Genomic DNA, 26,820 nt, shown 5'->3' with positions numbered 1-26,820 from the left:
GTATATAGACGTGTTATTTATCATTGTACGGGAGGAGGAGGTGAGCTGTGGCATCACCTCTGCTGGAACCTGCATTATCTACTGTATATAGAGATGTTTTCGGTCATTATGCAGGAGGAGGAGGTGAGCTGTGACTTCACCATTTGTAAATAGTAGATCCTTTGTTATCTATTGAATATAGAAGTATGATCAGTCATTGTACAGGAGGAGGAGTTGAGCTGTGATATTACCTATTGTGTATGATGGATCCTGCGTTATCTAATGTACATAGAGTTGTTATCCCTTATTGTGCAAGGGGGGTAGGAAGCGCTCTGTGACATCACCTATTGTGAATGGTGAATTCTGTGTTATTTACTGTATATCAGGGTGTAATCTGCCACTGTGCAAGAGAAAGAGGAGGTGAGCTGTGACATCACCTATGGTGGATGCTTTGCCATATCAGTCATTGTATCATTATACAGGAGGAGGAAGTGAGCTGTGACATCATCTGTTGTGAATAGTGGATCCTGCATTATCTACTGTATATAGAGGTGTTATCATGCATTGTACAGGAGGGGAGAGGGTGAACTGTGACATCTCCTATTGTAAATAGTGGATTCTTTATCTACAGTATTATGTAGATGTGTTATCAGTCATTGGAGGAGGTGATCTGTGACATCTATTGTGAATGGTGGATCCTGTGTTATCTATTGTGTATAGAAGTGGAATCAGTCATTGTAGAGGAGGAGGAGGCTGTAAGCTGTGAATTGTGAATCCTGCGTTATCTTATGTGTATAAAATTGTTAATTATCGTGGTAATCCTGTGTTAATAATAAAAAGTCACTTTTAGAGAGCAGAAAGAGTGAGTTTGTTATGGACCTAGTGTCCACTGTGAAAATAGCAAAAATGTTAAATCAAAATTATATTTAACATAAAAACCTGATTTAAACTACATTTTTTTTTTCTGCTGACACATTTCATATAATAGTTCACTTTCCTACGAGTATCAGAATGCGGTTTAGTTCCTTATCCATCACCGTTAACCTCTCGTTACCATTCTGTATGTGAATTTAATGGGAAAATACGAGGGCTGCATCTGTAAGCAGAGAGTATAAATGATTTCATGTCTGGAGGATTAATCTTTCATGCTGTCCCCTGGTTGATCCTTTGCGATTTGAACTCCGTTAAACTGACCCGTGACGGTCTATCATATTTCTGTAAAAGATATTTGCAAGATACAATTTGCCTCATTAATCTGCTCTTGGATGTAACACTTTTATCGATCCATTCGCTCACGCACTGTTTCTCCACCCGCATAAGAAACCTTCTTTAGTTTGTCATCTTCCCGTTATTGGAAGTATCGGGCAGACGCCGAGAGTTTTTCTGTGCCATTTATCTTAAGAACATCTGTTCAGTAACACCCCGTGCTACCGAAATCCTCTCATGTCAGTTTCATCATTTTATGCCAAGCTGAGAAAAATCTGCTGCTTCTTGTATGGGAACCAATCAATAAGGAATTTATTTTCTCTGCCGAGATCACACAACCCAGACACTAAAGAAATGGAGGCTGGCGAAACGTTGAAGGCATCTCAAAAACGTGACACTATTTGATACGTACTAATAATTTAGTAATTAAAGCATTGTCAGTCTGACACCCACGATTTCCTGAAGTTTAGTCACAATTATCATATACATAAAACTGTGAAATGATGACTTAAACGCCATCCGTGTTACCGACTGTAAATTACTGGTGTCATTTGTGGGTTGTGCAGCAGTCGAGACTGAAATTACTTATCGAGCATCTTAATTCATTCATCTTGTCATAACAGCTTTGCCAACTGATCGGCTTTCAAATAACAAAACGGAGGCTAGAGATCCTGACATTCGGATAGTAGAAGGCTTACCTTATGAATAAACTAAAACTTTACATTACAGTGTCATTGATTAGATAGAGAGTAGATGCCCCATGTACACCTACACCAAAAGTCTAAAGATGGCCATATACATAAGGTAGCTAGAAAAGTGACGGACAAATGCTTGTTTCACTTCAGCTGTCTCTCCTGACTCCCGCGTACACTTGAGAACTTAGCTCAGACAGGTCTCTCATTGGCTCATCTATATCGAAAGGATCGGCCTTGAGTATCTCAGCTGCCCAATCCTTCTTTTCCTTGATGTAATCTGTCAAATGAACAATGAAGTCAGTGGACAAGATCTTCAAATCGAGAAACATTTCAATAGTGACGAAGGCACGACTTGTACATACCGCAGTTTGGTCTTTTCATATACAGATGCGAAACTGTTATGAATGGGTCACCGAGGAGCTAAAAAGCAAAACAAGCTAAGTCACAGAAGACCAGAGAGGTTGGTAACTATGCAGATTGCAGATCCCTGATCCTACCACACAACTAGCAGCAGCCGTGGAGCATACCTACGATGTTCCTAGATGCTTCGTCACAGCTGGAGGACTAAATAAGCCTGAAAAGGGGAAAACTAACTGCCCCAGAGCAGACCCCAAAGGAATAGATAGCCCCCACACATGTATTGACGGTGAAACAAGATGAAAGCACAAACACAGGCAGGAAAATAGGCTGAGCAAACGATGGGGCCCAAACTAACTGGGGGGCCCACTGTATCAGCACTCTGAAATATTCTGAGACAGAGCAAAAAGAGGCCAAACTAGTAAGGGACAAAAAGCAAATTGGCAAAATACTGATAAATAAGAGTGGAAATTCAGCACAGCCCCCAGCCGGGGCTGGCTGACCACACAAAAAACTGAATAGACCAACAAAATCAAGTGTGAACATTAGCAGAAAAACTTAGCTTTAGATGACTGGAACAGAGCTGAAAACCAAGAGCTGACAAGCCAGAAGGAATCACCAGCAACTGAATAGGGCATCGGCTGTCTTAAATCCAATCTGAGAATCCTGAGGTCCAATCGTCATCCTCATTCTCAGGTGGCAGATCTCCACCGATCAAATCAGCCTCACTACCTCCTGTTACCACCAGAGGGAGTCTGGAAGGAGAACTCACAACTGGTGAACCAGAGAATGAACTCACAACAGTACCCCCCCCTTGAGGAGGGGTCACCGAAGATGGACCATCTTCGAAAATCTTTCACAAATTACCCAGATAACAGTTATTCTCTGAGAGACAGGAATATCAGAAATAAAATCCATTGAGATATGGGTCCATGGCCTCTTGGGCACCGGCAAGGGCATCAGCAACCCACTAGAACGAGAACAGGGTTTAGACCGAGAACAAGTCCCACAGGACTGTACAAAATTCCTGACGTCACGAGATAAGGCAGGCCACCAAAAGGACCGACTCACCAAATCTCTGGTACCAAAAATACCTGGATGACCAGCCAATGCGGAGCAATGAATTTCAGACATCACTCTCTTTCTCCACTGGTCAGGAACATACAATTTTCCCATAGGGCAACGCTCTGGTTTATCCTCCTGAAATTCCTCCAGGGCGCGTCTCAAATTGAGCGAAATGGCAGAAAGAACTACCCCCTCACCTAGGATGGTAGTAGGCTCGGTCACACTAAGAGAATCGGCAAAGAAACTCCTAGAAAGGGCGTCTGCCTTAACATTCTTAGTGCCCGGAAAAAAAGAGACCACAAAATTAAAACGCGTGAAAAACAAGGCCCATCTAGCCTGTCTAGGATTCAAGCATTTGGCCGACTCCAGATAAATCAAATTCTTGTGATCGGTGAGGACCACAATTTGATGTCTAGCTCCCTCCAACCAATGTCTCCACTCCTCAAATGCCCACTTCATGGCCAACAATTCCCGATTCCCCACGTCATAGTTGCGTTCAGATGGGGAGAACTTTTGAGAAAAGAAGGCACAGGGATTCATCTTAGAAGTCACAGGGTCTTTTTGGGATAAAACAGCTCCTGCACCAATCTCAGAAGCATCTACCTCCACCTGAAATGGAAGTGAGACATCAGGTTGCCGCAAAACCGGAGCTGAAGTAAATCTCTCTTTAAGCTCCTGAAATGCTGAGATAGCCTCAGGAGACCAATTCAGCACCTCTGCACCCTTCTTGGTCAGATCAGTCAGTGGTTTGACAATACCAGAAAAATTACCTATAAATTTACGATAGAAATTAGCAAAACCCAAAAACTTCTGGAGGGCCTTCAAAGAAGTAGGCTGAACCCAATCATAAATGGCCTGTACCTTGGCCGGGTCCATTTCAATAGTCGATGGAGATAAGATAAATCCCAAAAATGAAATCCTCTGTACACCAAAGAGGCATTTCGAACCCTTAACAAACAGGGAATTCTCCCTCAAAATCCGGAACACAGTCCGGACGTGTTCCACATGAGAATCCCAATCACTAGAAAAGATCAAAATATCATCCAGATAGATGATCAAAAACTGATCCACAAAGTCACGGAAAATATCATTCATAAAGGACTGGAAGACAGAAGGGGCATTACTGAGCCCAAAAGGCATCACCAGGTACTCAAAATGTCCCTCCGGAGTATTAAACGCCATCTTCCATTCATCCCCGTGCTTGATGCGAATAAGATTATATGCCCCCCTGAGGTCAAGCTTAGTAAACCAGCAGGCACTCATAACTCTGGAGAATAAATCAGACATCAGAGGTAACGGGTACTGATATTTAACCGTCATCTTGTTAAGGGAACGATAATCAATACACGGTCTTAATGAACCATCTTTCTTGGCCACAAAAAAACCCCCAGCACCTAAAGGTGACGAGGATGGTCTAATATGACCCTTCTCCAATGACTCCTTAATATAGGATCGCATAGGATCATGTTCGGGTATTGATAAGTTGAAAAGCCGACCCTTGGGAAATTTACACCGAGGCATCAACTCAATTGCACAGTCATAACTCCTATGAGGAGGCAAAGACGCAGACTAGCTCTCACTAAATACATCAGAAAAATCGGCTAGATAATCAGGAATATTATGAGACTGAGGAGAGGTGGAGAAAACAGGAGCGTCCCTAACAACACACTGACCACCCCAACTCACCACAGACCCAGATTTCCAGTCCAAAACTGGATTATGAGTTTGCAACCAAGGAAAACCCAGAACAATAGTATCATGCAAATTATGCAGCACCAAAAATGTACAATGGTCTTGGTGGTCTGGGGCAACTCGCATTGTCACCTCGGTCCAAAACTGAGGTTTATTCTCCGCCAAAGGAGTAGCATCAATACCCCTCAAAGGAATAGGCGTCCGCAGAGGCGTCATGGAAAAACCACAACGTTTAGCAAAGTCCAAATCCATCAGATTCAACGCTGCTCCTGAATCCACAAAAGCCTTCGTGGAAAACGTGGATAAGGAGCAGATCAGAGTAATTGCCAAAAGAAACTTAGGTTGTACACTGCCCACAGCAAATGTGTGTGCAAAACGTTTCTCTTGTTTAGGGCAAACAGAAATAGTATGAGAGACGTCTCCACAGAAAAAACACAGCTTATTGCGCCTTCTAAACTCCTGACGTTGCGCCCTAGACAAAACCCCATCACATTGCATAGGTTCAGACGTTTGTTCAAAAGGTGGCAGCGCCTCCCGTGTAGTTTTACGTTCACGTAAACGCCGATCAACTTGAATGGCTAATGACATAGAATCATCCAGACCAGAGGGAAAAGGAAATCCCACCATAACATCTTTTACGGTCTCTGATAAACTCTTCTGAAAGAGAGCTGCCAATGCACTATCATTCCATGTAGTAAGGACCGCCCACTTTTGGAATTTTTGACAGTATAACTCTGCAGAATCCTGACCCTGGTTTAATGTCAACAGGGTTCTCTCAGCTTGATCAGCAGCATTAGGTTCATCATACAACAACCCCAAGGCTTGAAAAAATGCATTCACATTAGTCAGAATAGGATTTTCAGGTGTCAGAGAAAAAGCCCAATCCTGGGGATGTTAGGTTCATCAGCATGTGACTGAATGAGGTAGGTGGAAATTCCCTGCACTTCAGCAGCAAGCTGCTCCACACGATCAGACAATTGCTTAATCTCCATTAGGAAAAAGAAAAAAAAAATTCTCCTATGGCCCCAGAGAAAAAGAGGAAGAAATATAAAAAAAAAAAAAATTCTGACACTTTTTTTTTTTTTAACAACTTTTTCCTGCTTTTGAGTATCCTAGAATCTGCGGTATGGGTGGTGATTCTGTTATGAATGGGTCACCGAGGAGCTAAAAAGCAAAACAAGCTAAGTCACAGAAAACCAGAGAGGTTGGTAACTATGCAGATTGCAGATCCCTGATCCTACCACACAACTAGCAGCAGCCATAGAGCGTACCTACGATGTTCCTAGACGCTTCGTCACAGCCGGAGGACTAAATAAGCCTGAAGCATGAAAAGGGGAAAACTAACTGCCCCAGAGCAGACCCCAAAGGGATAGATAGCCCCCACACATGTATTGACGGTGAAACAAGATGAAGGCACAAACACAGACAGGAAAATAGGCTGAGCAAACGATGGGGCCCAAACTAACTAGAAAGGAAAGGAAAGACACTGTCTGCAATCTGCCAAAAACCCTACAAAAATAATGTCCAACACTTCTGATAGCAAAATTAACCCTGAGGTCACTAGACTTCTCCCACTATATCAGCACTCTGAAATATTCTGAGACAGAGCAAAAAGAGGCCAAACTAGTAAGGGACAAAAAGCAAATTGGCAAAATACTGATAAATAAGAGTGGAAATTCAGCACAGCCCCCAGCCTGGGCTGGCTGACCACACAAAAAACTGAATAGACCAACAAAATCAAGTGTGAACATTAGCAGAAAAACTTAGCTTTAGATGACTGGAACAGAGCTGAAAACCAAGAGCTGACAAGCCAGAAGGAATCACCAGCAACTGAATAGGGCGTCGGCTGTCTTAAATCCAATCTGAGAATCCTGAGGTCCAATCGTCATCCTCATTCTCAGGTGGCAGATCTCCACCGATCAAATCAGCCTCACTACCTCCTGTTACCACCAGAGGGATTCTGGAAGGAGAACTCACAACTGGTGAACCAGAGAATGAGCTACCACACACGAAACCTGGATGATAAGGAAACAAGAGAGAAGAAGAATCGACGCCTTCAAAATTGTTCTTAGTATCCTTCTGAGCCGCAGCGAATACTATGATGTCAACACACTCGTACCTAAAATGATAGGGAATTTTGACAGCAACACTGTATTTTGTTGGACACTATCCGGACAGCTTATTAATTGCGGACTAGAAAGTGCTAATAGAGCTACTGATTATCCCTGAGGTCTGCGGAAAGTGCTATTAGTGCTATCAGTTCAAAAATACAAATTCCCTCAATGGGTGAGTGCAATGTGAGTGATATTCCATATCAAGCAGTCGCAATGGCTTAAGAGTAAACAAAACTTCAGGTGGTTAAGCCCAACGCGTTTCATTATTTTTCATTACTGCTTAAATCATCAGGGGCTAGCAGTCATAGATGAGGTACAAAAATGATAAAGTATCGGCATGGTTGCAGGCAGCATGCAGCGTAATTAAGACAAATGTGGTCCCACCCTCTAATGTCAGCGTTCTCTTTTCCACCAATCATAGTGGTGCCGTCCAGGAACAATTACCCATAAAAAGCGAAGAATCAAACAGAGGTAAGGGTGCGTCAGCCAGTCACAAGCCATATGACAAGCCGACCGACACTACCACTATATACTCCGCAACCAACCGTGCGTCAGTGACATTTCAAAGGTCCAAACCCACATCCAACCTTTACACTGGGATTCCTGAGGGCTCGTCTGTTGTAAGCCAATCGCAGGCTAAATGGGCGGGAGTCACTTACTTCGCCGCTCAGTCCAATCATCGCATGGGGATTCCTGGAGGCTCGTGTAAGGTCAGCCAATCAACATGGAATCAACTGTATCCCGTGCGGTGGATACTGAGGTAAATAAATACACCACTGGTGGGTCGATTCATATAACGAGTGTTTGTTGGGCACCCACATTATCCATATACATTACTAGATCTTAGGACGTAAAAATCCAACAAGAACAAGTGGGGTTTGGAACAATTATGAATGTTCAAAGGTTGTTTGACCATCTAAACCAGGGATGTCAAACCCAAATACACAGAAGGCCAAAATTAAAAGCTTGGACAAAGTTATTGGCCAACTTTAATATTTATAAAAAAAAATGTGTACAATTGAGGAAGTTTTTCCTTATCAAAAATAACGAGCAATATTTCAGTATGGAAATAAACAACCCCGTGAACAAGTTCATTTTTTCCAAGATCTATTAAATAAAATGAACACAATCACAAATGGAGTGATTACTGGAATAATATAATTAGGGATGAGCGGATCCGTGGACGTTTGGGTTCTGGTACCCGATCGAATTTTACTCCAAAGTTTGGTTCGGGTACCAAAACTTTACCTGAACTTTAACCTGAACCCGAACCCTATTAAAATCTATGGGGACCCGAACTCTCTTTCTCCTCCCGGACTTCCGCTCTCTCTCTCTACTCCAGGACTTCCACCGGAACTCCAAATAATAAAAAGGACTTCTGGGATAAGTCCGTGTTCGGAGTTCAGCACCTGACACTAACTGTTCGGTACGAAACCCCGAACTTCAAAGTTTGGGTTTGTTCATCTCTAAATATCTAAAAGCAGTAAGAAGCATATGGCCCAATGACCTAATTTAAATATGTAAAGGCAAGGATAAAACCCCTTGAATTAATAAATAATACGGGTAATAAATTAAGCACCAACAAAAGTGACCTCAAAGACAGTATGATATCCCCATAGTCAATTCCTCCACAGTAGCTTCCACACTCACGGTATGATGACCCTACTGTACCCCCCTCAATTCTCCCAGCCAAGTATGGTGACCCTAACACAGTATGATGTCCCAACTGTGATCCGCACATAGCACTCCACACAGTATAATGGGCCCTGCATAATGCTCCATACGGTATAATGAGCCTTGCATAGTTCTCCTTACAGTATAATGGGCCCCTCAGTCCTCCATGCTGTATAATGGGCCCCACATAGTCCTCCATAAAGTATAATGGGTTCCACACAGTCATCCATACGAAAAAATTAGCCACCTATCCTCGTTTCCCCACTGCTCCATTCTCGGCAGTGAGTACTCTGAATAGTGATGTCATCTTGCTGAGACATCAGACCCAGAGGGAGAATGATGGGGGAAGGAGATGATGGCTCCCTCTTTCATCATTGCTTGCAACTGTGTCAGCTTCTGTTATGCCGATACATTTGAAAGTGCGATGCCGGCAGGTGCATGAGCCAAAAATTATCACCATGCAGGCCAAATTTGGCCCACAGGCCAAAGTTTGACAAGTGTGATCTAAACAATGGTTCATTTAATAAAATCAGTGTTCATTGCAGTAAAAATTGTCCATTTCCATCAACTTTGATCTAATATTTATGGACAACGTGGGCTGTCCAGATTTGAAGTTTAGGTGTAAGCGAACCAAGAAAGGGAAGTACAAAACCCAAAATAAAATCAAGTAATTTTATTGACAATGAAGTTAAAACAAGAATGTGAATAAATATAACAAGGGAACATTGAACAAGGCAGAGTGACCTCCAAGCAACCTACACCAATGGTAATTGATGAGATCAAGTGAGGGTAATGACAAGATCAAAGTAGAAGTCGCATGCAATAAAATAAATATCAATATATGTACGTGTAAGCATAAAAAAAGTTACGCACAAGTGGCATACAAAATTGAGCATAAACAGCAATAGGATTTGTAATGATAAAGTGCAAAAATCAATATGTAAGGTCTAAAAAATCATAAAAGGAAATGCTCCTATAGGTGGCAAAGAAAATCAAAGTACAAGTGCATAGTGGATAATACCACCTAAATGTCACAAGACCATTAAAAAATCAAGGTCCAAAACCGTATGCCACTGGGCCAATGTAATACTGCCATTACCGTGGTGCGGAGCGTGTTGGAAGGGAAAAACCCCGACACGTGTTTCACTTGTCGCTTCTTCCAGGGGGGCCGTAGATAGTTCAGGTGTGCAGCCACTCTATGACTGCAAACTTGTGAATCCTCACAGCACGCAGTGTGCGTGCTTTCAGGATTATCCAGTTTCAGCACAATGGGCAGGCGCGTGATCGTAAGTATGCAATTTGCATATATGCATTCACATGCCAACTAGACAAGTGTATTGAATGAGGCTGGTCGGAATGTGGCTGGAGGTATGTATATCGCATTCTTGTGGTCACATGACCTGCTCTCAGTGTCGGCGTCATAGAACCCTGAAAGCGCGCACTGTGCACGCTGCTAGGATTTGCAGGTCTGCAGTCAGTGACTTCAGACTTGAGCCCCAAGCCTTGACAACCCCTTTAATGTCTATAGACACCTTTAAATATATTCCATATGCATATGCAAGTACCGAACATGCAAAAATGGAAGATAAGAAAAATCTGGTGGGATGTAAAGAACGCATTTGCGCCCTGTTCTGTGATGTAGTATACCAAGCGTACTTTTGTCATCCTAAAATACTGCTTTTGATATATGTGTATAAAACCCATTTGAAATTTTCCTAAATCCAATTTTAGGTCACACAGTGGAGAATACACCAAGAAGAAGCCATGAGATTAGAATCTTCTATCACTGCCAGGAGACAACAGGAGGAGGAACAGAAAGAAAAACAAAGGAGAGAGAAGGAAAAGCTCCAGCGAGCAAACGAAAAGGAGAAAGTATGAAAGCTCTAATCATTTGCATATGTTACTTAAGAGATTACAGAAAATATCTTGATGCATGCTAATTAAAACTATTTGTTACTGCTGGCAGTGCATTGGATAAGCGTGTTTACACAGCATTCCCGGCAAGATTGTTTAAGACCTCGCTAAAGCCATTAATGCCTCGAAGGAACTAAATCTTATCCGCACTGCATTGTGCACAGAGTGTAATGTATCCTGAATTATTCTGTAAATGTGGGTTTTTGTAACAGTACTAGAGAAGCTGACTGTGGGAACGCTCAAAGTGCTGCAGTCAAGTACTCTGCACTGCAGTACATTCTGGTCACAACTCAGCAACTCCTTGCAAAGCACACTTTACCCGCACAAGGATATGGGCTCCTGTCATGTACTCCACAGCAAGACAAATTACGGGAGCTAAAATATATGAAATCTTGAGTTGTTACACTAATAGAGGCCATTCCCGGAAGATTTGTCACCCAATTTCACTAAGGATAAATGCAAATGAATCCAATTCAACCAACCAAGAGTAACTTCTTCCTCCTTACAGAGATTTACATCAATACAAATAATTTATTTCATAGCCTCAGCCCCTTTTCTCCACCAATCTTATGGCTCATTCATATTTGCCGTTCTTGGCCCATTAATAAACGGTCATTGACGACTTACAAGTCGATTCACGCTTGTTTATTGCCCTATGCCCAAATGCCAACAAAGACTGATGGGGGACAGAATTATCATTAATACAATCATGTTGTCCCCAGAGAGCATAACGTTGTCAGCAGCATATTCCCTGTTTACACAGGGCAATGAGCAGATGATAATAGATTCTGGTGGTCCACATATAACTCTGTCCTGACATTATAGAATGTCATCGCCGAGTAAGCCGCTGCAGAAGAATATGCAAACACAGCCGAATTGCCCATAGAGAAGGCAGAGATGGTTCATCACCACCTCTGTCTTCCTGATTGCTGCATACGCTGACCAAGCAAGAGACTAATTTTGACCTGTAAGTGGCACTAATATTCAGCCACAGAGAAAATCGGATCTACAAATTCTCCCTTTCCTAATGTCTTTTATGATCTTACGTGGGGCACAACTTGTAAAAAAATGACAAAATAAGTAAATAAATGCATAAAAAGTAAGGATATATATATATATATATATTTATTAATAAAAATAAATAAAAAAAAAAAAGCCATTGTGCATCCCAAATGCTGTTTCTAGTCAACCCCCCCGCCCATTCCTGAGAGAAAAATAGAGATATCTAAATATATATATAATCCTACAGAAAGGGGAACATAATTTACAATGAATATTAGTGGTCACTGTAGTCATGAAAAAAATGTGAAAGATAGACACATTTTTTCTTTGCCTTTTGCCCCATTGTCAGAAAAATAAAAGAAATACAAAAATTACATAAAAGTTTGATTTTGCTTATCACGAAAATAAGAGCAAAATTATTTCCTTAAGCCACATATACAGTGCCTTGCGAAAGTATTCGGCCACCTGGAGCTTTTCAACCTTTTCCCACATATCATGCTTCAAACATAAAGATACCAAATGTAAATTTTTGGTGAAGAATCAACAACAAGTGGGACACAATTGTGAAGTTGAACAAAATTTATTGGTTAGTTTCAATTTTTGTGGAAAGTCAAAAACTGAAAAGTGGGGCGTGCAATATTATTCGGCCCCTTTAACTTAATACTTTGTTACGCCACCTTTTTCTGTGATTACAGCTGCAGTCTCTTGGGGGATGTCTCTATCAGTTTTGAACATTGAGAGACTGAAATTCTTGCCCATTCTTCCTTGGCAAACAGCTCGAGCTCAGTGAGGTTGGATGGAGATCGTTTGTGAACAGCAGTTTTCAGCTCTTTCCAGATTCTTGATTGGATTCAGGTTTGGACTTTGACTTGGCCATTCTAACACCTGGATAAGTTTATTTGTGAACCATTCCATTGTAGATTTTGCTTTATGTTTGAGATCATTGTCTTGTTGGAAGACAAATCTCCGTCCCACTCTCAGGTCTTTTGCAGACTCCAACAGGTTTTATTCAAGAATGGTCTTGTATTTGGCTCCATCCATCTTCCCATCAATTTTAACCATCTTCCCTGTCCCTGCTGAAGAAAAGCAGGCCCAAACCAAGATGCTGCCACCACCATGTTTGACAGTGAAGATGGTGTGTTCAGGGTGATGAGCTGTGTTGCCTTTATGCTAAACATATCGTTTGGCATTGTTGCCAAAAAGTTTGATTTTGGTTTCATCTGACCAGAGCACCTTCTTCCACATGTTTGGTGTGTCTCCCAGGTGGCTTGTTGCAAACTTTAAACAACACTTTTTAGGGATATCTTTGAGAAAAGGCTTTCTTCTTGCCAATCTTTCATAAAGGCCAGATTTGTGCAGTGTACGACTGATTGTTGTCCTATGGACAGACTGTCCCACCTCAGCTGTAGATCTCTGCAGTTCATCCAGAGTGATCATGGGCCTCTTGGCTGCATCTCTGATCAGTCTTCTCCTTGTTTGAGACGAAAGTTTAGAGGGACGGCCGGGTCTTGGTAGATTTGCAGTGGTATGATACTCCTTCCATTTCAGTATGATCGCTTGCACAGTGCTCCTTGGGATGTTTAAAGTTTTGGAAATCATTTTGTATCCAAATCCGGCTTTAAATGTCTCCACAACAGTATCACAGACCTGACTGTTGTGTTCCTTGGTCTTCATGATGCTCTCTGTGCATCAAACAGAACCCTGAGACTATCACAGAGCAGGTGCATTTATACGGAGACTTGATTACACACAGGTGGATTATATTTATCATCATTAGTCATTTAGAACAACACTGAATCATTCAAAGATCCACAATGAACTTCTGGAGTGAGTTTGCTGCACTGAAAGTAAGGGGGCCGAATAATATTGCACGCCCCACTTTTCAGTTTTTGAATTTCCACAAAAATATGAAATAACCAATAAATTTCGTTCAACTTTACAACTGTGTCCCACTTGATGTTGATTCTTCACCAAAAATTTACATTTGGTATCTTTACGTTTGAAGCATGATATGTGGGAAAAGGTTGAAAAGTTCCAGGGGGCCGAATACTTTCGCAAGGCACTGTATATAAAAAAAGAAAATGTGCCATGTGTGGTCATAACCAGGAGAACATAACCTGGTCTTTAATTGGTTAAAAGAAGGCCTTAAAAAGTCGCAGATACGAAGAAGAATAAGGCGCAGATTAAAAACGGCCGAAAAATACCAAAAACTAGACAAAAAAAAGTGCAATGAATTGAATACATAGTGCTTTGTTTGTTTTTCAGAAATGGCGCCACTCTCATCTGTGGGCTGAATTTAGTATTGCACTTTAGCTGTATTCAAATGAAAAACAGTAACTTCAATTAATCAGGAAAAATGATCTACTGTAGTTTTATGAATGGTGAAGTCTGAACAAAATGTATTTCTAATGATGAGCGAGCGTGCTCGGATAAGGTGTTAACTAGCGATGAGCGAGTATACTCGTTATTTGGGTTTTTCCGAGCATGCTCAGGTGACCTCCAAGTATTTTGGCGTGCTCGGAGATTTAGTTTTCGTTGTCTCAGCTGCATGATTTGCGGCTGCTGGCCAGCCTGAATACATGTGGGGATTCCCTTACAAACCGGCATTCCTCACATGTATTCAGCCTGTCTAGCAGTCGCAAATCATGCTGCTACGGCGGCAGAAACTACATCTCCGAGCACGCCAAAATACTCGGAGGACACCCGAGCATGCTCGGAAAAACTCGAGCAACGAGTATACTCGCTCATCACTAGTGTTAACCAAGCATGTTCAAGTGCTAATCGAGCCTTTCTCGCTCTTGACTGTTTTTCCCATCCACCAACATTACCAAATTAGATTTGTACAGCCAAACAGTAAGAAAGAGAATGCAGGATCAGACTATACAAAGTTTGTTTGTAGTCTGTTGCCATAGTGATACATAGCTCTACATAACAAAAAAAGAAATGTATTTTTTTAAAATTTTAAGAAGACTTTTTAAAAGTTTCATACCATAGAAGAAAAAAAGCAGGACAAAGGCACAGCTGTATGACCTCGGGTTAATGAAGCTGCACACACATCAGGGAATACGGGTGCCACTTCCAAGGAAAATAGTCTGTATATCCAGAGAGAAGAAAGTGGATAGGCACAGTCCGTCCCGTGCAAAAAATATCCTTTATTGTGGCATCAAGTTACCAACAGCAGGCAGATAAAACCATGGAGCAAGTACAGACAACGATCGTTTCGCGCTTACATTGCGCTTCAACAGGTCATATTTAAAAGTTTCCTCGTGTCAATGTACGTAAGGTTTTGTTGTGAAGCTGAAAATGGAAAAGAATTGGGCTCGTCCAGGTCGGAGTCAGTAACAGCTGCTGTCCATGTGGCACGGATCTGAGTGTGACACATAATAACTGAATGTACAAGTTAAGTGAAAGGTGCAGGTTGGAGATATTACGGAACAAGTCACTTTGTCTTATAAATGTTTCCACTTAGAAATGAAATCAACAATGAAACCACAGGAAAACAATGTCGGGGATTTCAAGCCTTACAGCACAATTATATATATAACCGTATTTGCAAAAAAACAGTATATCAAGATCTTCTAGCATTAGGGATTTCCTTTTGTGCGGCTTGTCACGCAGGCCATGTTTAGTTAGAAATTTTCATTTTTTTTCTTTCTCTTTTTGCTTCATGCGACAGATACAAAAGTACAAAGTTGAAAAACAGCAAGCGTGGGAAGAGCAACAGAGACGGGATCTGCAGCGCCTAGAGCAGCTGAAAAACATCATGGTCCAGCAAGCTGAGAAAGACAAAGAGCGGTAAGTACATTAATGGTCAAACACTGGCTCTCCGTGCCTTGATGGACCATGACCCGGAGCAAGTAGACTTGTTCTGCTCTCAACACCAAAATTACAGATTGAATCCAAATTATTTATAGTACTTTTCATATATTTTTGTGAACTTCTATCCATTTTATTAAAAAGCCGTCATAATCGTCTACTTTAGTAGCAGCGAAGTGTAAAGCTCTAAGAAATGATATCTGTAAATGTTTAATGTTGTGGATGGAGAAGCTGAGCAATTCCTGCAGTTTTCACAAATCTTAAAGATTAATATTGATCCTGCAAACCCGAGGGAGGGCAGAACGTGCACAAGACAGGGCATAACCAAGGAGGTTTGCAGAGAAAAACAATCATCAAATATTCTATTGCAATTGTACTGGATTGTCGAACTGTAAACTTTACGCTCTTGGATTCCCTTCTAAATCTTTCATTCAAGTAAAGTTTAGATTGTTTTAGAAACTACAGAAAAAAAACATTATTCCATGGCCAGAATTACCAATGGGCACAGTGGGCGTCATAAGGCAGGGGTGCCTATTATTCTGGTCTGTACACTAATTCTGGTAGCCATTTTTTTTATTTGGCCCTCTGTATGAATTGTGAGATCTCAAAAGAGTTTCTGTCACATAAACGCCTGTGATATCACAACTGTTCTTGTGTCAGGTGAGAGACTGTAACATCACAGGTGGGTTTCAGTTAGGTGAACTACTGTCATGTCATAGGTGGGGTCAGTCAGGTGAGCTGCTGTGACCTCACACCTGTGCTTGTGTTAGGGGAGAGTCTGTGACATCATAGGTAGGTTAGTTAGGTTTGCTGCTTTGACATCAGAAGTGTGTTTCTGTTACCAAAGTGTCAGTGATCTCACAAGTTGGTATCAGTTAGGTGAGCTGCTGTGACCTCACTAGTGGATTTATCAGGTGGGCTCATGAGACCTCACTAGTGGTCTTGTTAGGTGAGTGGCTGTGACTTCACTAGTGGATTAATTAGGTGGGCTGCTGTGAGTCTGACCTCACTAGTGGATATATTAGGTGGGCTGCTGTGACCTCACTGGTGGATTTATTAGATAAGCGGCTGTGACCTCACTAGTGGATTTGTTAGGTGGGCTGCTCTGACCGCACTAGTGGATTTGTTAGGTGGGCTGCTGTGACCTCACTAGTGGATTTATTAGATGAGCGGCTGTGACCTCACGAGTGGATTTGTTAGGTGTGCTGCTGTGACCTCAATAGTGGATTTGTTAAGTGAGCTGCTGTGACCTCACTAGTGTATTTGTTAGTTGGGCTGCTGTGACCGCACCAGTGGATTTATTAGGTGGGCTGCTGTGACCTCAATAGTTTATTTGTTAAGTGAGCTGCTGTGACCTCACTAGTGGATTTATTAGATGAGCAGCTGTGACCTCACTAGTGGATTTGTTAGGTGGGCTGCTCTGACCGCACTAGTGGATTTATTAGATGAGCGGCTGTGACCTCACTAGTGGATTTGTTAGGTGGGCTGCTGTGACCTCACTAGTGGATTTATTAGATGAGCGGCTGTGACCTCACTAGTGGATTTGTTAGGTGGGCTGCTCTGACCGCACTAGTGGATTTATTAGGTGGACTGCTGTGACCTCACTTGTGGATTTATTAGATAAGCGGCTGTGACCTCACTAGCGGATTTGTTAGGTGGGCTGCTGTGACCTCACTAGTGGATTTATTAGATGAGCTGCTGTGACCTCACTAATGGATTTATTAGATGAGCTGCTGTGACCTCACTAGTGGATTTGTTAGGTGTGCTGCTGTGACCTCACTAATGGATTTATTAGATGAGCTGCTGTGACCTCACTAGTGAATTTATTATATAGGCTGCAGGGACCTCACTAGTGCATTTATCAGGTGGGCTGATGTGATCTCACTAGTGGATTTATCAGGTGGGCTGATGTGATCTCACTAGTGGATTTATCAGGTGGGCTGATGTGACTTCACTAGTGGATTTTTTAGTGAGGGGCTGTGACCGCCCTAGTGGATTTATTAGATGAGCTGCTGTGACCTCACTAGTGGATTTGTTAAGTGGGCTGCTGTGGTCTCACTTGGGATTTGTTAGGTGGGCTGCTGTGAACTCACATGTGGGTTTCTGTTACTTATGCTGCTGTGACCTCACAACTGTTTTCTTCAGGTGTTATGACACAAGAGTCATCTTAGCTATTGTGGCCTCACAGTTTTAGTTGTAAAAGCTGCTTAGACATCACAGTGGTGTTTCTGTGATTTAAACTGATGTGATATCACAAGTTGGTTTTGGTCAGGTAAGCTCGAAGGCTGGTGAACAGTATTAGTAAGTTAGTGGGTCGGAATGAAGTAGAGCGTTTTTTTCACTGGGCCTTTGCTGTTAGTGTCCGCCCATTTTCAATTAGCCACGTGTTTCAAGACCTGTGGAATAAATAGATTTTTTAGATCTTTACACACTTTGCGTTACTATGCACATTGGCCTCAGGAAGACATCAGATTGATGCTGAAACTTGTTATTTCAGTTAAAGCTCTGAACAATCTCTTGAGTTATCCAACTACTTCAATAGCGATGTGTCAGTCCCATGTCTCCCCTCCCCACTTCGCTTGAGTAACAGGCCTCTATTTATGCACACATCCTGTGTGATTGATACGGCAGGTTTTAGGACTTTCTAGACTAATGACACCACTTAGTTGGCTTACTTTTTGCCAGAACTTTGCACCACTGCTTTGACTTATTATGTTGCTCATTAGACTACACCCTTTTGTGCTAGACCATGTGTCTAAAACGCATAATAAACATTGTAAAAGTCCTAAATCACAGATTTTTGGGGCAAATTACGCCAGAATTCTGGGGCCTTTTTAGCTTGATAAATGTCATTGAACATGTATGTCCATTGTAAATGGTCATTCTGCCAATAGCTATACCAATTGTCAGCCATATATGCATGCTTGGCCGAATGTGAATGTTTTTTTTTTTTTTTCATAAAATGCTGCTAAGGAGGTAAAGTAGGTCCAGCATTTGGGGTAAAACAGTAAATCTTTATTGCCGCTAGATTAAATCCATGGCAGACATCACTACATAAGCAGCACCGCTAACATGCTTTGAGCATTGCAGTGTTCTTAGTCTTTGCAGAAACAAGGGATTCATCATGTTGAAATTCAACAGGCAATGCAGTTTTGGTCCAAATTCGTGCAGTTTTTATTACTTTCCTCAAGTTGCACAGCAGCAAAACAAACTCAGAAACATATATCCCTAGCCTTGTCTAGGCGCTAACGAAACATAACAAACCCTGGCTACCCATACATAGCTGATCTAGCCCCAGCTCGGTAAAACTAAACAGCTACCGATACTTGTGATTCTCTGCACACCACCTGTTCCGACTCTTCTCAGAGAGGGATTCTGGCCTCTCTTCAGCTCCACATCCAATCTGGTGCCCATAGTGCATTCACGAGCTAACACATTTGCCTCTCTACATCCAGCAGACTGAGTGACTCCTCAGTCACTCCACTCAGAGAGACCCCGGCACATCTCTCTCGTCTACAGCTCATATCTTGGCTGGTTCCACAATGAATCTACTTCCTGCTTCTTAGAGAAACCATGCAGGTGCTTTGAATCAAACACTGCAGAGCTGGGATTTAATCCTGTCATTCACAGCTATGCTACAATGGGTACCTTTGCACTCTCATACACTTACACACAAAGTCACAGTTTATGTGATGATGAGAGTTGCAAGTTGTGTCTGCCAGCTAAGTGGCAGATGAAGCACACATCTTTTCAAGAGGTCAAGACATCCATACAATGGCGTACACCTTGCTCTTGTTTGTGTATATACATTGATGTCATAATAGGACTACAGCCCCAACAGAATGTGGGGTTCATAAAGTGCTGCTACTATGCAGTAATAGCAAAAGGAGTCCATGTGTGCAGTCCTGGAAAGAAAGTTGCACCTCAATGAGCAGCATAGCTCAAGGCTTGTCTTCCCATCATCTTCTACTTTATCTTGTTTTCCATCTTCATCATCCTTTGCTTCTCCCGGTAAAATACCTCCACAGCAGCTACCGGCACCCATCTGCTCCTCTCCTTGTTTCTTTGTTCTGAATGATTATAAAATGAGCAGGATGACTATTGATCCATGAATAGGCACCAAACCTTCTCTGTCACCATCGCTCATGACGTCTGCCTGGATGCGCCGCGGTGTGAATGCAGATGCTTGTTCTGACATTGTGCTAATGGAGCAGATAAACCGGAGATGTAAAATTGTATCATCGGTCAACGGTCGGTGATTTCTACAGTTCATTAAGTTAATTCTCCAACTACATTTGTTCCCAGGGTTGTCTATCGGCAGCAGTTGTTAGAGAAACGTCTGACAGACAGAAAGGAGGTGCTTCTCCATGAGGAGCAGGTAGAGTTAGAGAGACAGAGACGGCTTGAAGCTCTACGTCAGCAGGTAACGTGGTCGGGTTCTCATACTATAATCATTGCTGTAATAGTTTTGATAATTTGCCTTTTAGCCACAAATCTACCTATTAATTGAAGATTCAGATACGACTGTCATACATATCCTTTTACAACTGAATTAATAACTGCAACTGTACCATTTTATTGGGGTTTTCCTACAATTCCCATTTATTGCTTATCCACCCCCCACCGAGAACCCGTCCCAAGTCTCCCAGTAGAATGGGGGAGTGACGGTGCATGCACACTGCTTCTTCATTTAAAGTCTACGGGACTGATGAAGACAGTCAAGTACAATTCTCAGTTATTTTCATCAGTTCCATTAACGATAACTGACGCAGCAGAACACTTGCCCGACATTCGCCTCATTCAACCTGGGGAACACTGGAGCCCCATTCCTGTGATTAATGGGGGTCCCTGCAGTACGATCCCCAGTGATGAGAGGCTTGTCCTCTATCCTGTGGATAGGTGATTAGTTGTAAATGTGATACGTCCCCTTTACATAGACAAGAGGACACCACTCATCACTGAACTGGAAATTAAAAACTAGATGGATATATAACAAAATGCTACCCTTTAAGGAGGGACTTTGTCTCATGGTTAGTGCCTGATCCTGTTAGTTGTAATTCTGTTCCAGGGGCTACAAAGAATTAAAGGAAATCTGTCACCCATTTTTAGTGATATCATGTAAAGATATCATTCACTTGTGTCTCATAAGGATTCTATTAGGACTTTTGATTCCCCCTGACCCAGCACCTTTGATGCATAAATACCTTTTTTATCTCGGTTGAGATGTGTGTAAATCGCCGCGGTCGGGTCCGATGGTCGGGGCTTATTCGCCTTCTCCCCCCTCCCTGTCTTGCTCTACTCATTTCTTTATTCTTCTTCCTGCATTCACGTAGTGTTTCCGCGCTTGCGCATTGAAAAGGCCTCTGGCGCTTGCGCAGTATGCTTGCCCAACTGTGGGCAAAGCATATAATATGTACTGCGCATGCGCCGGTATTTTTCAGCATGCATCCGGCGTCCAGGAAGAGTGTCCTGTATGTGAAGACATCCGGGGCATATGTCGCGCTGAAAAATACCGGCGCATGCACAGTACCGATTATATGCTTCGCCCACAGTTGGGAGGCCTTTTCAATGCGCAAGCGCGGAAAAACTACCGCATCTGCGATATTCAGCGTGCCGAGGAGGGGGGGGGGGGAAAGGCAAATAAGCCCCGTCCATCGGACCGGACCGCGGCGATTTACATACATCTCAACCAAGATAAAAAAGGTGTTTATGCCTCAAAGGTGCGGGGTCAGGGGGAATCAAAAGTCCTAATAGAGTCCTTATGTGACACACAATTGAAATATATCTTTACATGATATCACTAAATATGGGTGACAGATTCCCTTTAACTTCATTATTTATGCATTAAAACATTACCTAACTTGGGGGAATAATGTAAAAATTAAAAAGTCAAACACTTGGTCGGTTCCCCAAACACTAATGTAGTATATAGTATACAGTATTTAGTGCTTAAATGGACACAGGACAGTATTGTGAGTTTCTGTCCAATACTTAATACTGGCCAATCACATTTTTGTGCCATCCCCAGATGAAGCCGCTGTCACTGTGAAACATGTTGGGGGGGAGGCTTCCTTTTTGTGATTTACCATAGTTTTAACCAAACACTATTGGTTAGGTAGCTAATATTAACGGGACAGTAATCCGAAATACAGTCATGTGTCAATTTAAACACTGAATGTGTTATATAGTACATAAATGTTCAGGAAACCTTCCAACTGTTTGGATGTTTAATTCTTAAAGTGTCCATAAATTTACAAAATGTTTTTTAGCTTAAGTAATAGAAATTGAGTTTTTAGCAATCTGTAATAGAGGGGCCGGTCTACTAATGAGGTTTTCGCCTTTTTAGTAATCTTTTTTTTTCACATTTATTGACCATTCTTCTCCCTGATCAGCCATTCCCTTTCCTATTTTTTTTTGGGGGGGGGCTACAAAAGCTATCACTGTTGCATAGAACGTGTGACATGGTGTACATGTGGATGCCCTGATTGTTCTCCTAGATTCTTGATGGATACGAAGGCTGTTTAGCTTAAGATGTCTTAAAGGATGGGGTGCAATACTTATTAATACTACTTTATACTGAACAGTTGTAAAACTCGCGCTAACACATCAAGTTCTGAATTTCTTTATACAGTTGGCGGTTATAGCTGAATTTGATCCCGTCAGAATGATGAGTGACACACAAGCATGGAAAGCCAGACTCGGTATTGGGGTAGAAGAAGAAATCGTCCTTCAGAAACCACTTTTTGATTTGTTCACATACAACGAGCAGCAGGTCTGTACGAGTCCTTTTTTCGTTTTTCTAAAAAAGGCCCCTGTCTCATCCGTTGGCTATGACTGGTAAAGCAGTTTCAAACAGATCTGTCCCCAGATTTCACAATACAATCTTCATACATTATTAAATAGATTTTGTTAGACCTGAGGAGACCGGTGTACTTGCATTGAAAATCCATCTCAAAATGACTGTATAATAGTTATTAAAATGAACATTGTATAAGTCCAGCTAAAGAGCGACACAGCTCATGAGTCCAAGTGTGTTTAGTCTATGCCCACCCAGCCTGACAGCTACAGCTTGTACTGGGTAGTGTGAGATCTCAGCAGCAGGGAGGAGGGACACTGAGGAGCTGATTGGATAGAAATTCAGCAATGAGAATTATTCAGCAATTTTTACACTGCAACAATACCAGACTGGTCAGGTCTAAGAGACCTATGTAATAATTTCTGCAGTTTGTATTATAAAATCTGATGATTGAGCCACTTTTCAATTAACCATAGCTGAGCCACAATACCAAACACAGCCTATGAACGACAATGGCGCTGGATCTACTATTTTTGTAATCAAGAACCTCTTTGAATATTTATTTGGTATCATATTTTTTTCAGCGATTAGAATCAAAATATGCTAATTTCTTACAGTATTATTATAATATGTATTCCACCATTTTAAATGCAAAATGTATAAGTTATTTCTATATAAATGGCCAATTTTTCTATTTATCAGATATTAAAAAAGACAGACTAAATCCACTATTAGACTGGGGTCACACTTGCGAGTGTAATGCGAGAAACTCGCATCAATACCCAGCGCTGCCGCCGGCGCTCAGGAACGGAGTGTGCGGCTGCATAGAAATACATGCTGGGAGGTTGTGCCAAATATATAAGAGCTAACCTCAGATTTTCTGTGGCTTCCGCAAACCCTTCTGGTTCATCATGTAATAACATAGACTGGATGATGTTGAGAGCAGTGGGTCCATATCATCACGTCCAGGACTCCTTGTTCTTCTTTACGCAAATGATAGTTCTTAATGACGTTGGCATTATGTTTGGGGTCATTGTTATGTTGCAGAATAAATTTGGAGCCAATCAGACGCCTCCCTAATTATATTTCAGGATGGAGAAGTAGTTGTCTGTATTTCTCAGCATTGAGGAGACCATTAATCCTCAACTCCGTTTGCTGAAATGCAGCCCCAGACTTGCAGGGACCCTCCACCATGCTTTACTGTCACCAGCACACATTTGTTATTGTATCGCTCTGAAGCTCTTCAGTGAACAAGCAGCCTTTTGTTACAGCCAAATGCTTTACATTTTGACACATGAGTCCAGAACATCTGCTGTCATTTTTCTGCACCCCAGTTTTGCAATAATTAAGTCACTTGGCCTTGTTTCCATGTCGAACGCACAATTATTCCTTGAAGACGACTTCTGGCCAGACCACATCAAACAGTAAAGCATTGTAGCTAGGTCCACTGATTTCTATTAGTTCTGTGCTGGACATCTTCTGATTTCTGTGATAAGAAAACATGCTGTGTCTTTAATCTGCTGCACTAAGTTTCTTTGGCCGACGAGCGCGTCTACAGTGCTCATCGTTGACTATAATTTTGGTGCTTCAAAAGAGCTTGAACAGCACATCTTAAAACTCCAACTGCTTTGAATTCTTTTCCTGGGAGAGACCTTGCTGATACAGTATAACTACCTCGTGTCTTGTTTCTGCTCTCATTCTTATCATGGTGTATGACTGGTGGTGATATGAAACTGTCTTTCACAACCTCACCTTTGTAGCAGAGTTTGACTATTCCTCACCAGTTTTCAACCTCCTACACCGCTGTTTCTGTTTCACTTAATGACTGTATTTCAACCTACATATGAAAATGATGATCATTATCACCTGTTCTGTATAATTAGCTACTCATTCGACTGACCATTATCCTACAAAGTCCCTGACTTTATGCTAGTGTACCTGATGCAGTTTTCAAGGGAAAAGGGAAAGTCACCAAATATTCATGTGATTTTAGATTTTTATTATGTTCATTCATTTTTGCAGTGTTTTAATTGATAAATTGACATAGTGTCACATATAGACACTGTGATATACATACATTTACATGGTGACATGCACCTACGTATAAAATGTGTGTGACACATGATAAATCCTGCAGCCTTGTATGTATAACTACAATTAGCTTGTTAGTTTCCTGTTATTTAAACGTCTAATTGTAACTCTTTTCTTTATACTTTTTTATTTTTCTATTGCCTGTGACGGATAATCTATGAGATTTTGATCACTTTTTACTGTGATGTGACTAGATTGACAGCATGTACGGCTTGGGGAGTCTCTAGTGAGGTGTTCATCATAACCCGGAGAAGCGCACGCCGGCTCCTTCATGTACTCGTCCCTATCTGACACCATCAGATTCAGAACTATTGATAGGCAAGCCAGCGCCGCTCGGATGCTGAAACTGACCTTTATCATTGCAGTCATATTTTGTGCTGCTTTGTAGAAAAAAGGAGTTGTTCTAATCCTTTGAGAACCAAGTAAAAGATGATCCGAGTACAGACGCACAAACCTTCTCACCAGCAGGACTGACCTACTTGCCCGTACAAAGCGAGACAGCAGTCATCAGCGCTGCAGAAAGTCACTCCAGAACGTGTCCAACATTTACACTAAATATTCCCTGCAATATGGGTAGGCAATAGCAGACGAAAGTCTGGATTTACCAATTAAATCTCCGGGACCAGGAAAACAGATACAATATGAGAAATATAAAAAAAAATATTATCATTAAATGCAGTCACCGCGAAATGGCAAACATTTTAACCCACTCTTGAGCAGGCGATTTTTTTTTTTTTTTTTCCACTTTAGCCTTTTCCTATCTTTTCTTCCAAGATCCATAGCTTTTGTATTTATATTTTTTTCAAAATAGCTGTATAAGGGGCCTGTTATTTTGTAACTTATGGTGCACGCCTTGTTTGCGCCATATTTTACAAAAATTTTTTTTTTTTTTTTAAATTAGGTCCATCTTATTCTTGCATAATTATTAGTAAAGAACGGAGAAGCCATGGAGGATGGATCTTTAACTGTGCTGCCAAAGGCACCATGTGATGAAAAAGGAGATCCAGGAGTTGATGTGTTGCAGTTTTATTAGTCAACACATTTCATAGTTCACAGGCTTCTTCATCAGAACAAAACCACCTTGAAGTCCTAGAAGACCAAGAAGTCTGTGAACTTTGAAACGTGTTGACTAATAAAGCCATAATTTTGAACACATCGACTTCTGGATCTCCTTTTCCATCATATGGGATCTCCGGCAACGCAGTTAAAGATCCATCCTCCATGGTTTTAATTCCATTGCGTGTATCCTGGATCTGCAGCAGCCGGTTCTCTGAGCTTTCTTGGTGTTGTGGCACACAACCCTACCAGGTGAGCACGTCCCGACACCTATTGTTTTCATATCCCCTTTCTGGGTAAGACCCTATTTTGCGCTATTGTCTTCCAGTTTTCTCCTAATGTTATTAGTAAGGAACGACTGTTTTATTGAATATCTACCTGTACGAGCAGCGCAGCCAAGAACCATGTGATCTGGTGGTAAAACATGAACGTCATATTCTTTGAATATCCCTTAAAATCCTTTATTTTTTTCCCAATTGCAGATCATCTGTGACCCGAGGGTCCGAATTGAGATGGCTCTTCGAGAAGCTGGACTGCACAACACAAACTATGCTAAAGAAATCCTCCCGAAAATCCTCCCACCAAAACCACCAAGGAAAGACATGGAATCTACAGTGTTCAGAAAATAGCCAAGTCATCTGCGTGCAGTGTACTCTTCGCCATTGTGTTATTGGGGGGGGTCTTATATCATCACTGACATGGAGGGACCTCTCCATTACACACAGACCCGGCGGCTCTCTCGCCGTACATCACAATGCGCTCGTACAGTAAGTGCCTCTTTATGCAGTGTGAGGATGGAAATTGAGACATTAGATGTGAGCGATGGACTAGAGGTGACAGCTTGCATTGCTCCGGTGGAATTTCGCAGCTCTTGTTTACTCCGTGTTTATTGCTATCCCCAGCATAATATAAATTGGAGAATGGTCGCTGACTTCTGGTGGCTGCAGGGGAAGAATGTATTTTAATGCATGAGTTGCGTGAACGCCCGTATGAACATCTACGCTCCGCCATTGCTCATTATCGGGAAATGTCCAAGATGGGACATTTTTCATCCGGGCCAGTGTGACAGGGATAATAAAAGTCTTGATGTCTTTATATACCCATAATAAATATTTAAAGGTTCTTTTTCAGCCTTTGGCTATGTTCAGGTACAGGGATCTGCACAACTCCACATCTCAATCACTAATGGATAGAATTTCTTCCGTTTGAATATCATTTTATATTTTTCTTAAATTTCGTTGCTTTTTTAAAATATGTTCATGGCGTTCAGGGTTTCTAATCCACCGCATACAAACATACAGTACGTATCAAAACATTCTGGCTGCCTACTGTCACCACTAGGGGGAGTTTACTGCATACTAAT

The 26,820-nt window shown here is 41.8% G+C and overlaps 1 protein-coding gene across 14 annotated transcripts in view; it reads left to right on the top strand.

Moving 5' to 3' along the window:
• Positions 1-26,579, top strand: part of CCDC148 (coiled-coil domain containing 148) — a 211,083-nt gene extending 184,504 nt beyond the window's left edge. For all 14 annotated transcript variants that reach the window (XM_073545672.1, XM_073545678.1, XM_073545668.1 and 11 more), the window contains 5 exons: positions 10,514-10,654; positions 15,375-15,493; positions 19,820-19,937; positions 22,146-22,286; positions 25,940-26,579. In XM_073545672.1, coding sequence (XP_073401773.1) covers positions 10,514-10,654; positions 15,375-15,493; positions 19,820-19,937; positions 22,146-22,286; positions 25,940-26,086 — 666 coding nt within the window. In that variant the 3' untranslated portion in view covers positions 26,087-26,579. The remainder of the gene's footprint in view (positions 1-10,513; positions 10,655-15,374; positions 15,494-19,819; positions 19,938-22,145; positions 22,287-25,939) is intronic.
• The last annotated feature ends 241 nt before the right edge of the window (positions 26,580-26,820 follow it).

Source organism: Dendrobates tinctorius, unplaced genomic scaffold (genome assembly GCF_039654945.1).
Source record: "Dendrobates tinctorius isolate UK_male_01 unplaced genomic scaffold, ASM3965494v1 ptg000143l, whole genome shotgun sequence".
Taxonomy (NCBI): Eukaryota; Metazoa; Chordata; class Amphibia; order Anura; family Dendrobatidae; genus Dendrobates; species Dendrobates tinctorius.
This window is presented reverse-complemented; position numbering and strand designations above follow the sequence as displayed.